This window comes from Heptranchias perlo, unplaced genomic scaffold (genome assembly GCF_035084215.1).
Source record: "Heptranchias perlo isolate sHepPer1 unplaced genomic scaffold, sHepPer1.hap1 HAP1_SCAFFOLD_262, whole genome shotgun sequence".
In the NCBI taxonomy this organism is placed as follows: domain Eukaryota; kingdom Metazoa; phylum Chordata; class Chondrichthyes; order Hexanchiformes; family Hexanchidae; genus Heptranchias; species Heptranchias perlo.
This window is the reverse complement of record NW_027139274.1, coordinates 386200-401991: the sequence shown is the minus strand read 5'-3', so window position 1 is coordinate 401991 and position 15792 is coordinate 386200. Positions and strand designations below refer to the sequence as shown.

Here is a 15792-nt window from a genome sequence, read left to right as displayed (position 1 = left end):
AATCGATCACTGTCAGTGTTAATCGATCACTGTCAGTGTTAATCGATCACTGTCAGTGTTAATCCGTCACTGTCAGTGTTAATCCGTCACTGTCAGTGTTAATCCATCACTGTCACTGTTAATCCATCACTGTCAGTGTTAATCGATCACTGTCAGTGTTAATCCATCACTGTCAGTGTTAATCGATCACTGTCAGTGTTAATCCATCACTGCCCCTGTTGATCTATCACTGTCAGAACATAAGAACATAAGAAATAGGAGCAGGAGTAGGCCAATCGGCCCCTCGAGCCTGCTCCGCCATTCAATAAGATCATGGCTGATCTGATCCTAACCTCAAATTTAAATTCATGTCCAATTTCGTGCCCGCTCCCCGTAACCCCTAATTCCCTTTACTTCGAGGAAACTGTCTATTTATGTTTTAAATTTATTTAATGACGTAGCTTCCACAGCTTCCTGGGGCAGCAAATTCCACAGACCTACCACCCTCTGAGTGAAGAAGTTTCTCCTCATCTCAGTTTTGAAAGAGCAGCCCCTTATTCTAAGATTATGCACCCTAGTTCTAGTTTCACCCATCCTTGGGAACATCCTTACTGCATCCACCCGATCGAGCCCCTTCACAATCTTATATGTTTCAATAAGATCGCCTCTCATTCTTCTGAACTCCAATGAGTAGAGTCCCAATCCACTCAACCTCTCCTCATATGTCCACCCCCTCATCCCCAGGATAAACCGAGTGAACCCAGCCTGTCTATATCCCCCTGTACGTTTTTTATGTCCTCCTCACTCTCTACTTTCCCTCCCATCTTTGTATCATCTGCAAACTTTGATATGTTACACTCGGTCCCCTCCTCCAAATCGTTAATATAGATTGTAAAGAGTTGGGGACCCAGCACCGACCCCTGCGGAACACCACTGGCTACTGGTTGCCAGTCCGAGAATGAACCATTTATCCCAACTCTCTGCTTCCTGTTAGATAACCAATCCTCCACCCATGCCAGAATATTACCCCCAATCCAGTGATTCTTTATCTTGAGCAATAATCTTTTATGTGGCACCTTGTCGAATGCCTTCTGGAAGTCTAAATACACTACGTCCACTGGTTCCCCTTTATCCACCCTGTACGTTATGTCCTCAAAGAACTCAAGCAAATTTGTCAGACATGACTTCCCCTTCGTAAAGCCATGCTGACTTTGTCCTATTAAATTATGTTTCTCCAAATGTTCCGTTACTGTCTCCTTAATAATAGACTCCAAAATTTTACCCACCACAGATGTTCGGCTAACTGGTCTATAATTTCCAGCCTTCTGCCTACTACCCTTTTTAAATAAGGGTGTTACATTAGCAGTTTTCCAATCTGCCGGGACCTTTGCCGAGTCCAGAGAATTTTGGAAAATTATTACCAAAGCATCCACAATCCCGAGTGCCACTTCCCTCAAGACCCTCGGATGTAAGCCATCAGGTCCAGGGGATTTATCCGCCTCGAGTCCCATTAATTTACTGAGTACCAATTCCTTAGTGATTTTAATCGTATTTAGCTCCTCCCCCCCCGAGAGTCCCCTGTTTGTCCAGTGTTGGGATATTCTTAGTGTCCTCTACCCTAAAGACTGAAACAAAATATTTGTTCAGCATTTTTGCCATCTCCATGTTTCCCACCATTAATTTCCCGGTCTCATCCTCTAAGGGACCTACGTTTGCCTTAGCCACCCTTTTTCTTTTTATATAACTATAGAAACTCTTGCTATCTGTTTTTATATTTTTTGCTCATTTATTTTCATAATCTATCTTCCCTTTCTTAATCAATCCTTTAGTTACTTTTTGCTGTCTTTTGAAGACTTCCCAATCTTCTATCCTCCCACTAAGTTTGGCTACCTTATATGTCCTTGTTTTTAGTCGGATACTATCCTTAATTTCTTTACTTAGCCACGGATGGCTGTCATTTTTTTTACACCCTTTTTTCCTCAGTGGAATATATTTATTTTGAAAGTTGTAAAATAACTCCTTAAATAAACACCACTGCTCATGTACTGTCTTACCCTTTGATCTATTTTCCCAGTCCACTTTAATCAATTCCGCTCTCATACCATCATAGTCTCCTTTATTCAAGCTCAGTACGCTTGTTTGAGAACCAACCTTCTCACCCTCTAATTGGATATGGAATGTAACCATGTTATGGTCACTCATTCCAAGGGGATCCTTAACTAGGACATTATTAATTAATCCTGGCTCATTACACAGGACCACGTCCAAGGTTGCTTGCCCCCTTGTAGGATCAGTTACATACTGCTCAAGAAATCCATCCCTAATACACTCAATAAACTCTTCCTCAAGGCTGCCCTGCCCAATTTGATTTGTCCAGTTAATATGATAGTTAAAATCCCCCATAATTATAGCTGTTCCCTTATTACATGCCCCGACTATTTCCTGATTAATACTTCTTCCAGCAGAGTTGCAACTATGAGGAGGCCTATATACTACGCCCACTCGTGTTTTTTTCCCCTTATTATTCCTTATCTCTACCCAAACTGTTTCATTATCCTGATCCTTTGTCCCAATATCATTTCTCTGTATTACAGTGATTCTTCCTTCATTAACATAGCCACCCCACCTCCCCTTCCTTCCTGCCTGTTCTTCCTGATTGTTAAATACCCTGGCATATTTAATTCCCAGTCGTTGTCACCCTGCAGCCATGTTTCTGTAATGGCCACAAGATCATACCCATACGTAGTTATTTGTGCCGTTAACTCGTCCATTTTGTTACGAATGCTACGTGCATTCAGATAAAGAACTTTCAAATCTGTTTTGTGACACTTAGTTCCTGCTTTTTCCTTTTTTAACACTTTACCTTTTACTCCATACCTTCTGTCCCTTCCTGACACGCTTTCCTCTGTCTCCCTGCTCAGGTTCCCAACCCCCTGCCACAGCTTTGATGCTGGGTTAATCGCCTTATGCCTTCTCGTTTTTATTTTATCTGTCGTGCCTAAAGTACACTTTCTTTCCGCTGCTCTACGCTTTTCCCTTTCACTTGTTCTTGAACAACTGTTTGTACTATTTGTATTGTAGATTTCCCCTGGGTCTTCCCCTCTCTTGCTGCTCTCAACTTTATTCCCTTCTGACTCCCCGCTCAGGTTCCCATCCCCCTGCCATTCCAGTTTAAACCTTCCCCAACAGCACTAGCAAACACCCCCGTGAGGACATTGGTCCCGGTCCTGCTCGGGTGTAACCCGTCCCGCTTGTACAGGTCCCACATTCCCCAGAACCGGTCCCAATGTCCCAGGAATCTAAATCCCTCCCTCCTACACCATCCCTGCAGCCACACATTCATCCTGTCTATTCTCCTGTTCCTATTCTCACTAGCACGTGGCACTGGTAGTAATCCTGAGATCACTACCTTTGAAGTCCTGCTCTTTAATTTATCTCCTAACTCCTTAAATTCACCTTGCAGGACCCCATCCCTTTTTTTACCTATGTCGTTGGTACCGATATGGACCACGACTACTGGCTGTTCACCCTCCCCCTCCAGAATGTCCTGCAGCCGCCCCGTGACATCCTTGACCCTAGCACCAGGGAGGCAACATACCATCCTGGAGTCACATTTGCGGCCACAGAAACGCCTATCTGTTCCCCTGACAATTGAATCCCCTATCACTATAGCCCTGCCACTCTTCTTCCTCCCCTCCTGTGCAGCAGAGCCACCCGTGGTGCCCCGAACCTGGCTCTTGCTGCTTTCCCCTGATAAGCCATCTCCCCCAACAGTATCCAAAGCAGAATATCTGTTTGAGAGGGAGATGGCCCCAGGGGACTCCTGCTCTACCTGCCCAGTCCTTTTACTCTGCCTGGTGGTCACCCATTTCCTTTCTGCCTGCGTAATCTGCCTTCGCTTTGTAATTTTATGTTTTCATCTACACTGCTTACAATGCCACCAATCTTTGTGTCATCGGCAAACTTAGATATGAGACTTTCTATGCCTTCATCTAAGTCGTTAATAAATATTGTGAATAATTGAGGCCCCAAGACAGATCCCTGCGGGACTCCACTAGTCACATCCTGCCAATGTGAGTACCTTCCCATTATCCCTACTCTCTGTCGCCTTTCGCTCAGCCAACTTCCTAACCAAGTCCATACTTTTCCCTCGATTCCATGGGCTTCTATCTTAGCTAACAGTTTCTTATGTGGGACCTTATCAAATGCCTTCTGGAAGTCCATATAAATAACATCCATTGACATTCCCCTGACCACTACTTCAGTCACCTCTTCAAAAAATTCAATCAGGTTTGTCAGGCACGACCTACCTTTCACAAATCCATGCTGGCTCTCTCTGATTAACTGAAATTTCTCGAGGTGTTCAATCACCCTATCCTTAATTATGGACTCCAGCATTTTTCCCACAACAGATGTTAGACTAACTGGTCTATAATTCCCTGGTTTCCCTCTCTCTCCTTTCTTAAAAAGCGGAGTGACATGTGCAATTTTCCAATCCAGAGGGACAGTTCCTGAATCTAGAGAACTTTGAAAGATTATAGTAAGGGCATCTGCAATGTGCTCACCTACTTCCTTTAAAACCCTGGGATGGAAACCATCTGGTCCTGGGGATTTGTCATTCTTTAGTGCTATTATTTTCTTCATTACTGTTGTTTTACTTATGTTAATTTTATTGAGACCCCGTCCCCTATTCAATATTAGTCTCCTGATATCCCCACCATCACAGAAGCCAGTCTTCAGCCAATTCGATTCACTCCACGTGATATCAAGAAACGGCTGAGTGCAATGGATACAGCAAAGGCTATGGGCCCTGACAACATCCCGGCTGTTGTGCTAAAGACTTGTGCTCCAGAACTAGCTGCGCCTCTAGCCAAGCTGTTCCAGTACAGCGACAACACTGGCATCTACCCGACAATGTGGAAAATTGTCCAGGTATGTCCTGTCCACAAAAAATAGGACAAATCCAATCAGGCCAATTACCGCCCCATCAGTCTACTCTCAATCATCAGCAAAGTGATGGAAGGTGTCGTCAACAGTGCTATTAAGCGGCACTTACTCACCAATAACCTGCTCACCGATGCTCAGTTTGGGTTCCACCAGGACCACTCGGCTCCAGACCTCATTACAGCCTTGGTCCAAACATGGACAAAAGAGCTGAATTCCAGAGATGAGGTGAGAGTGACTGCCCTTGACATCAAGGCAGCATTTGACGGAGAGTGGCACCAAGGAGCCCTAGTAAAATTGAAGTCAATTGGAATCAGGGAGAAAACTCTCCAGTGGCCGGAGTCATACCTAGCACAAAGGAAGATGGTAGTGGTTGTTGGAGGCCAATCATCTCAGCCCCAGGACATTGCCGCAGGAGTTCCTCAGGGCAGTGTCCTAGGCCCAACCATCTTCAGCTGCTTCATCAATGACCTTCCCTCCATCATAAGGTCAGAAATGGGGATGTTCGCTGATGATTGCACAGTGTTCAGTTCCATTCACAACCCCTCAGACAATGAAGCAGTCCGAGCCCGCATGCAGCAAGACCTGGACAACATCCAGGTGTGGACTGATAAGAGGCAAGTAACATTTGCGCCAGACAAGTGCCAGGCAATGACCATCTCCAACAAGGGAGAGTCTAACCACCTCCCCTTGACATTCAACAGCATTACCATTGCCGAATCCCCCACCATCAACATCCTGGGGGTCACCATTGACCAGAAACTTAACTGTGTCCTGTTCACCCAAGTCCAAGTCATTGATAAATATCAAGAAAAGCAGTGGTCCCAGCATTGACCCCTGGGGAACACCACTGTACACCTCCCTCCAGTCCAAAAAACAACTGTTCACCACTACTCTGTTTGCTGTCACTGAACTAATTCTGTATCCATGTTGCTACTGCCCCCTTTATTCCAGGAGCCCCAATCTTGATGATAAGCCTACCGTGTGGCACTTTATCAAACGCCTTTTGAAAGTCCATATACACCACATCAACTGCATTGCCCTCATCGACCCTCTCTGTTACCTCATCAAAAAACTCAATCAAGTTAGTTAAACACGATTTGCCTTTAACAAATCCGTGCTGGCTTTCCCTCATCAATCCACACTCATCCAAGTGACTGTTAATTCTGTCCCGGATTATCGTTTCTAAAAGTTTCCCCACCACCGAGGTTAAGCTGACTGGCCTGTAGTTGCTGGGTTTATCCTTACACCCTTTTTAGAACAAGGGTGTAACATTTGCAATTCTCCAGTCCTCTGGCACCACCCCTGAATCCATGGATGTTTGGAAGATTATGGCCAGTACCTCTGCAATTTCCACCCTTCCCTTAGCAACCTTGGATGCATCCCGTCCGAACCGGGTGATTTATCTACTTTAAGTGCAGCTAGTCTTTCTAGTACCTCTTTATCAAATTTTAGCCCATCCCGTATCTCAACTATATCTTCCTATATCTGAGACTCTGACAGCATCTTCTTCCTTGGTAAAGACAGATGCAAAGTACTCATTTAGTACCTCGGCCATCCCCTCTGCCTCCATTAGTAGATCTCCTTTTTGGTCCCTAATCGGCCCCAGTCAATCTGTTATTTATTCCACTGCAGATCTTCCAGAAGGAGTTGGGCAAACGGGCAAGTTGTGTTAAGGCCCTGAAACGTGCATTGAAGGACCTGACCAAGAACAGATGTTTGGACTCTCTCTGGCTCCAAGCTCAGATGGAGGAACTCAGTAGAGAGTGGGAGGAGGTGTGCGGTCTTTCCGTATCGAAGCAAGACCGGCTCGAGGCAGCACTGAAACAGGTAGTGTCCCAATCGTCACATTTCAAACTGTCTTATTCCTCCACATCAGCAACTGCACAAAGACTGAGGATCACACACATATCTCTGCAGCCACTTCCTTTAAGACCCTCGGATGCAAGCCATCAGGTCCAGGGGACTTGTCAGCCTTTAGACCCATTAGTTTACCTAGTACTTTTTCTCCAGTGATAGTGATTGTTTTTAGTTCCTCCCTCCCCTTTGCCCCTTGATTTTCTACTATTATTGGTTTGTTATTAGTGTCTTCTACTGTGATACAAAATATCTGTTCAAATCCACTGCCATTTCCTTGTTTTCCATTATTATTTCCCCAGTCTCATCCCTTAAGGGACCAATGTTTACTTTAGCTACCCTCTTCCTTTTTATATTCTTGGAGAAGCTTTTACTGTCAGTTTTTATATTTCTTGCTAGTTTACTCTCATCATTTATTTTCTCCCTCTTTATTATTCTTTAAGTCATCCTTTGCTGGTTTTTAAAGTTTTCCCGACCAGTAATCTTTGCCATGTTGTATGCTTTTTCTTTTAACCTGATACCATCCTTGACTTCCTTCGTTAGCCATGGTTGGTTCACCCTTTTTGTGGAGTCTTTCCTCCTCACAGGGAAATGTTTTTGTTGCGAGTCATAAAATATCTTTTTAAATGTCTGTCACTGCTTCTCCACCATCATACGATCTAATCTGTTTACCCAGTCCACTTTAGCCAATTCCACCCTCATTCCTTTATAATTGAATGCATTGGTTGTAATCTTCCAGAATTCACTAGATTCTGGAAAGGTCCCAGCGGATTGGAAAACCGCAAACGTAACACCCCTATTCAAGAAGGGAGTGAGACAGAAAGCAGGTAACTATAGACCAGTTAGCCTAACATCTGTTATTGGGAAAATGCTCGAATCCATTATTAAGGAAGTAGTAGCAGGACATTTGGAGACTCATAATACAATCAAGGAGAGTCAACATGGTTTTATGAAGGGCAAATCATGTCTGACAAATTTATTAAAGTTCTTTGAGGAAGTAACAGGCAGGGTGGATAAAGGGGAACCAATGGATGCAGTATATTTGGATTTCCAAAAGGCATTCGATAAGGTGCCACATAAAAGATTACTGCAAAAGATAAGAGCTCATGGTGTTGGGGGTAATATACTGGCATGGATAGAGGATTGGCTAACTAACAGAAAACAAAGAGTCGGGATAAAAGAGTCATTTTCAAAATGGCAATCTGTAACTAGTGGGGTGCCGCAGGGCTCAGTGCTGGGGCCTCAACTATTTACAATATATATCAATGACTTGGATGAAGGAACAGAGTGTCTTGTGGCCAAATTTGCTGATGATACAAAGATAGGTGGAAAAGCAAGTTGTGATGAGGACACAAAGTGTCTGCAAAGGGATATTGACAGGTTAAGCGAATGGGCAAAAATTTGGCAGATGGAATATAATGTGGGAAAATTTTGGGAGGAAAAATAAAAAAGCAAAATATTATTTGAATGGAGAAATACTACAAAATGCTGCAGTACAGAGGGATCTGGGTGTCCTCGTACATGAAACACTAGTGTAAGCAATCTTACAACACCAGGTTATAGTCCAACAGTTTTATTTGAAAATCACAAGCTTTCGGAGCTTACCTCCTTCGTCAGGTGAGTGAGGTTCTAAAAGAGACTACACGATAACATCAACAAGTTCCATCCCACCATCAAGCTCACCATGGACTACTCCTCAGAATCGGTTTCTTTCTTGGACACACGAATCTCCATCAAAGACGGGCACCTCAGCACCTCACTCTACCGCAAGCCCACGGACAACCTCACGATGCTCCACTTTTCCAGCTTCCACCCTAACCACGTCAAAGAGGCCATCCCCTATGGACAGGCCCTGCGAATACACAGGGTCTGCTCAGACGAGGAGGAACGCGATGGACACCTACAGACGCTGAAAGACACCCTTGTAAAAACGGGATATGACGCTCGACTAGTCGATCGACAGTTCCGACAGGCCACAGCGAAGAATCACATAGACCTCCTCAGAAGACAAACACGGGACGCAACCAACAGAGTACCCTTCGTCGTCCAGTACTTCCCCGGAGCGGAGAAACTACGCCATGTTCTCCGCAGCCTTCAACATGTCATCGATGACGACGAACACCTTGCTAAGGCCATCCCCACGCCTCCACTACTCGCCTTCAAACAGCCACCCAACCTCAAACAGACCATCGTTCGCAGCAAATTACCCAGCTTTCAGGAGAACAGCGTCCACGACACCACACAACCCTGCCACAGCAACGTCTGCAAGACATGCCAGATCATTGACACAGATACCACCATCACACGAGAGGACACCACCCACCAGGTACATGGTTCATACTCCTGTGACTCGGCCAACGTTGTCTACCTCATACGCTGCAGGAAAGGATGCCCCAGAGCATGGTACATTGGCGAGACCATGCAGACACTGCGACAACGGATGAACGGACACCGCGCAACAATCGCCAGACAGGAGGGTTCTCTCCCTGTCGGGGAACACTTCAGCAGTCAAGGACATTCAGCCACCGACCTTCGGGTAAGCGTTCTCCAAGGCGGCCTTCGAGACACACGACAACGCAAAATCGTCGAGCAGAAATTGATAGCCAAGTTCCGCACCCATGAGGACGGCCTCAACCGGGATCTTGGGTTCATGTCACGCTACACGTTACCCCACCAGCGAACAAAAGTTATCTGTTTTTAATACAACTGGACATTCTCTCTCTCTCTCTCTCTCTGCCTTTTGGGTCTCTCTTTCTCTCTTTGTCTGTGTAATCTGACCCATTGTGTATTCAGTATACTGGGATGTACTGTTTTCCGTGGCTAACCTGTCTGAACACCAACGACACCTTTGATTGGTGTGATCGTCTCCCAGCCTAATATAAGATATGTGATTTTAGAACCTCACTCACCTGACGAAGGAGATAAGCTCCGAAAGCTTGTGATTTTCAAATAAAATTGTTGGACTATTGTAAGATCTCATAAAAAGATTGAGAGTCCGGTGGTATGGTAACTTTAGGAGAACTTTATTACAGCACGTCAGTCATGGTGACGATCCGGATTCTTTCCCCTCAGTCTGGTTCAGTAATAACTGAAGTCGAATACATTTTAAAGTTCAACACATCTTTAATAGCAGGGTTCTTAGTCTGCAGCATTGATTTGGACTCCTGATAGAGACCCTCTATGCTGGCAGAGCAAGAACAAAAACATACAGAAATCCACACGTTTTTATACAGATGAATAGGGGTTGGAACATACTTAACGAGGGTCAACACCAATCATAAGCCGGGCATAGGTTGCCATGTGAGGTTACATTATTTCCGGCCAATCCTAAATCGTCCATGTGCTGATCATGCTGCTGTTAGACATCAAAGGGGATACTTCCTCACTTTCCAACTTGGAATGTTCTTCCCTGTTCCTTCTGTTCCTTATCTCCCAACCTGGAATGTCTTTCAACTTTGGCTAAGCTCGTTACCTATATTGATCTGCCATAAACATGGAGACATTCAGACCAGTCCTTGACTCACATCAAAGACCTATCATTGATAAGACAATGCAGGCCTGCTGACTAAGCAAACATATGGCCCAGCAGGAGGGCCAGGCCACTTGTATCAATCTCAGTTACTAACTAATTAACCCTTTCTAACCATTTTGCATTCTGCTTCTTTGCCACGTAGACATTTTAATATTTTACTAAAAACTGACCACGTAGGGATTCTCAATGGTGACAGTCATCAACGAACTAACTGACAAACATTTTGAATACAGTGTTCTCCATACAGTCCACAGACCATTGGCTTACCGACATCAGGTGATCTGAGTTGTAATGCTGTGATTGGTCCCCTGGCTCCGAGTCCAAGAGGGTTCTGCACAGACACAGCGTGACTGTTGACAGTGGTTTCTCTCTGGAGCCACACTCTGCAATAGCCTAACATCTCGTCGAGCAACAATTAGCTTTATTATTACACATCTCTATCAGTCCCAGTGACAGCTAATAATTCTCTATCAGTCCCCCCTTTGATTCTCCCTAATACAGAATCACAAGAGTTAAAACACCAGACATCACTAGTTACATCACTAGTTACATCACTAGTTACATCACTAGTTACATCACTACAAACTAACTACAAACTAACTCCATACATGTTCCCTTATCGAAGGAGACCCCCCCCCCATAGCTTCGCAACATCAATTCATAGACAACTTTCCCTCAAACATAAGATCCCCCTGTGCGATGTAGACATGGTTTGCGGGAACCGACAGCCACCTGGTTGCAACAGCATTTAATCAACATATACAAGCAATATAAAAGGAAGATAACTACAAGGAATAAAATTAGACCTTGCACCAATGAGGTTCCTAGTGAGCCGACCCTTCCCGTCGCCCAACCCCACAAGGTGGGGGCTGGAGGCTGCTTAAGTTTTTCTACCTCCTTCCGGATCTGCTCTGCCAGATCAGTGATCTCTCGGAGCTATCTGGGATGGAGGTACAACATTCGGCTCCTATTAGGCCACGAGGGCCTCCCTGTTCAGCCAGAAGGCAGTCAAGGGTCACTCTGTTCAGCCAGAAGGCAGTCAAGGGTCACTCTGTTCAGCCAGAAGGCAGTCAAGGGTCACTCTATTCAGCCAGAAGGCAGTCAAGGGTCACTCTGTTCAGCCAGAAGGCAGTCAAGGGTCACTCTGTTCAGCCAGAAGGCAGTCAAGGGCCTCCCTGTTCAGCCAGAAGGCAGTCAAGGGTCACTCTGTTCAGCCAGAAGGCAGTCAAGGGTCACTCTGTTCAGCCAGAAGGCAGTCAAGGGTCACTCTGTTCAGCCAGAAGGCAGTCAAGGGTCACTCTGTTCAGCCAGAAGGCAGTCAAGGGTCACTCTGTTCAGCCAGAAGGCAGTCAAGGGTCACTCTGTTCAGCCAGAAGGCAGTCAAGGGTCACTCTGTTCAGCCAGAAGGCAGTCAAGGGTCACTCTGTTCAGCCAGAAGGCAGTCAAGGGCCACTCTGTTCAGCCAGAAGGCAGTCAAGGGTCACTCTGTTCAGCCAGAAGGCAGTCAAGGGTCACTCTGTTCAGCCAGAAGGCAGTCAAGGGCCACTCTGTTCAGCCAGAAGGCAGTCAAGGGTCACTCTGTTCAGCCAGAAGGCAGTCAAGGGTCACTCTGTTCAGCCAGAAGGCAGTCAAGGGCCTCCCTGTTCAGCCAGAAGGCAGTCAAGGGTCACTCTGTTCAGCCAGAAGGCAGTCAAGGGTCACTCTGTTCATCCAGAAGGCAGTCAAGGGCCTCCCTGTTCAGCCAGAAGGCAGTCAAGGGTCACTCTGTTCAGCCAGAAGGCAGTCAAGGGTCACTCTGTTCATCCAGAAGGCAGTCAAGGGCCTCCCTGTTCAGCCAGAAGGCAGTCAAGGGTCACTCTGTTCAGCCAGAAGGCAGTCAAGGGCCTCCCTGTTCAGCCAGAAGGCAGTCAAGGGTCACTCTGTTCAGCCAGAAGGCAGTCAAGGGTCACTCTGTTCAGCCAGAAGGCAGTCAAGGGTCACTCTGTTCAGCCAGAAGGCAGTCAAGGGTCACTCTGTTCAGCCAGAAGGCAGTCAAGGGTCACTCTGTTCAGCCAGAAGGCAGTCAAGGGTCACTCTGTTCAGCCAGAAGGCAGTCAAGGGTCACTCTGTTCAGCCAGAAGGCAGTCAAGGGCCACTCTGTTCAGCCAGAAGGCAGTCAAGGGTCACTCTGTTCAGCCAGAAGGCAGTCAAGGGTCACTCTGTTCAGCCAGAAGGCAGTCAAGGGTCACTCTGTTCAGCCAGAAGGCAGTCAAGGGTCACTCTGTTCATCCAGAAGGCAGTCAAGGGCCTCCCTGTTCAGCCAGAAGGCAGTCAAGGGTCACTCTGTTCAGCCAGAAGGCAGTCAAGGGTCACTCTGTTCATCCAGAAGGCAGTCAAGGGCCTCCCTGTTCAGCCAGAAGGCAGTCAAGGGTCACTCTGTTCAGCCAGAAGGCAGTCAAGGGTCACTCTGTTCAGCCAGAAGGCAGTCAAGGGTCACTCTGTTCAGCCAGAAGGCAGTCAAGGGTCACTCTGTTCAGCCAGAAGGCAGTCAAGGGTCACTCTGTTCAGCCAGAAGGCAGTCAAGGGTCACTCTGTTCAGCCAGAAGGCAGTCAAGGGTCACTCTGTTCAGCCAGAAGGCAGTCAAGGGCCACTCTGTTCAGCCAGAAGGCAGTCAAGGGTCACTCTGTTCAGCCAGAAGGCAGTCAAGGGTCACTCTGTTCAGCCAGAAGGCAGTCAAGGGTCACTCTGTTCAGCCAGAAGGCAGTCAAGGGCCACTCTGTTCAGCCAGAAGGCAGTCAAGGGTCACTCTGTTCAGCCAGAAGGCAGTCAAGGGCCTCCCTGTTCAGCCAGAAGGCAGTCAAGGGCCACTCTGTTCAGCCAGAAGGCAGTCAAGGGCCACTCTGTTCAGCCAGAAGGCAGTCAAGGGCCACTCTGTTCAGCCAGAAGGCAGTCAAGGGTCACTCTGTTCAGCCAGAAGGCAGTCAAGGGTCACTCTGTTCAGCCAGAAGGCAGTCAAGGGCCACTCTGTTCAGCCAGAAGGCAGTCAAGGGTCACTCTGTTCAGCCAGAAGGCAGTCAAGGGCCACTCTGTTCAGCCAGAAGGCAGTCAAGGGCCACTCTGTTCAGCCAGAAGGCAGTCAAGGGTCACTCTGTTCAGCCAGAAGGCAGTCAAGGGCCACTCTGTTCAGCCAGAAGGCAGTCAAGGGTCACTCTGTTCAGCCAGAAGGCAGTCAAGGGCCTCCCTGTTCAGCCAGAAGGCAGTCAAGGGTCACTCTGTTCAGCCAGAAGGCAGTCAAGGGTCACTCTGTTCAGCCAGAAGGCAGTCAAGGGCCACTCTGTTCAGCCAGAAGGCAGTCAAGGGTCACTCTGTTCAGCCAGAAGGCAGTCAAGGGCCACTCTGTTCAGCCAGAAGGCAGTCAAGGGCCACTCTGTTCAGCCAGAAGGCAGTCAAGGGTCACTCTGTTCAGCCAGAAGGCAGTCAAGGGCCACTCTGTTCAGCCAGAAGGCAGTCAAGGGCCACTCTGTTCAGCCAGAAGGCAGTCAAGGGCCACTCTGTTCAGCCAGAAGGCAGTCAAGGGCCACTCTGTTCAGCCAGAAGGCAGTCAAGGGTCACTCTGTTCAGCCAGAAGGCAGTCAAGGGCCACTCTGTTCAGCCAGAAGGCAGTCAAGGGCCACTCTGTTCAGCCAGAAGGCAGTCAAGGGCCACTCTGTTCAGCCAGAAGGCAGTCAAGGGTCACTCTGTTCAGCCAGAAGGCAGTCAAGGGCCACTCTGTTCTGTAGGGCTATCGTGCGGATTGCTACCATTTCCGCACTAATCTTACCCAGTGCTTCAGAGGTATCATTGGCCACCTTTTCTAGGACGGATGCCATGTTAATGGACTCCCTTGCCAGCTTTGCGGTCCCATACCAGGGAACCAAGATAGCGAAGAATCTCTCCGTTTCTGTAATTGATCGTCTCGCTCTTTGCCAGCGAGGTGGCTCCGGCAGGGAGGCCGAATGCCGGGTGTGTGGTGTAACATAACCCAAATAACAAGATCCTGTCCAGGATTCTGGTAACCAGGGGTAGGCCTTGTGACCACAAATAAAGTAGGTCCCATTATAGGCACTATAATCAGGAATGCCTTCCGGTGACCATCTCTCTGTAAAATGGGAAGAAGGGTCAGAACACTTGGGCAAGGACATCACATTACGCGATTCACGGTCTGGGCCGTTTGTCATGTCGATGTATTGTGAGCAATTGCTCCACCCCATATCCTGTCCCTGATCATGATTTTTGATCAGACAAATTGTGCCATTAGCTTTTCCAGCTGATGTGTTTGCCAATGCCAAAAATGGGGGTTGGGAGGTTCTGTTATAATCTGGCTTGTCCCACCCCGAGAAGGCAGTCAAGCTACACCCTGTTCGATTTGGATAATAATTTCCCCTATAATAGCCTACTTTGTAACCCCCTCCCTGGGTGAGGGATCCTTTCCGAGTTCCATCTCGACCAGTCCCGTGTCGATGGTGCCACCATTCGGCTGTCTCCTTTTCGGTGAACGAGATGGGCCTCAAGGGGGTGCCTCCTCTCGAATGTCTGGGTATGTGAGCACATACCCAACAACTAGAAACATCACTCCCCTTGGCATAAGTGTATAACATGTACAAAAAGGTATCTACATGTAATTCCCTAGGTATTTGATTATTCTCCTGAGACGTGGAGGGTCGACTAGTTATAAGCCTGTGGCCAGTGGGGTACCACAGGGATCGGTGCTGGGTCCCTTGCTGTTTGTGGTCTACATTAATGACTTGGATATGAATGTAAAAGGTATGATCAGTAAGTTCGCTGATGATACAAAGATTGGTAGGGTGGTAAATAGTGAGGAGGATAGCCTCAGTGTGCAGGACGATATAGATGGGTTGGTCAGATGGGCGGAACAGTGGCAAATGGAATTTAACCCGGAAAAGTGCGAGGTGATGCACTTTGGAGGGACTAACAAGGCAAGGGAATACACAATGAATGGGAGGACCCTAGGCAAGACAGAGGGTCAGAGGGATCTTGGTGTGCAAGTTCACAGATCCATGAAGGCGGCGGAACAGGTAGATAAGGTGGTAAAGAAGGCATATGGGATACTTGCCTTTATTAGCCGAGGCATAGAATATAAGAGCAAGGAGGTTATGATGGAGCTGTATAAAACACTGGTTAGGCCACAGCTGGAGTACTGTGTGCAGTTCTGGTCGCCACACTACAGGAAGGATGTGATCGCTTTGGAGAGGGTGCAGAGGAGATTCACCAGGATGTTACCAGGGCTGGAGCGCTTCAGCTATGAAGAGAGACTGGGAAGATTGGGTTTGTTTTCCTTGGAGCAGAGGAGGCTGAGGGGGGACATGATTGAGGTGTACAAAATTATGAGGGGCACAGATAGGATGGATACTAAGGAGCTTTTTCCCTTCGTTGAGGGTTCTATAACAAGGGGACATAGATTCAAGGTAAAAGGCGGGAGGTTTAGAGGGGATTTGAGAAA

General features: G+C 47.2%; 1 protein-coding gene across 1 annotated transcript in view; it reads left to right on the top strand.

The window, feature by feature from the left end:
* macf1b (microtubule actin crosslinking factor 1b) overlaps nt 1-15792 on the top strand; it is a gene marked incomplete at its 5' end in the record, with an annotated part of 275059 nt that overhangs the window by 44826 nt on the left and 214441 nt on the right. The window contains one exon of the mRNA XM_067978314.1: nt 6559-6753. Coding sequence (XP_067834415.1) covers nt 6559-6753 — 195 coding nt within the window. The remainder of the gene's footprint in view (nt 1-6558; nt 6754-15792) is intronic.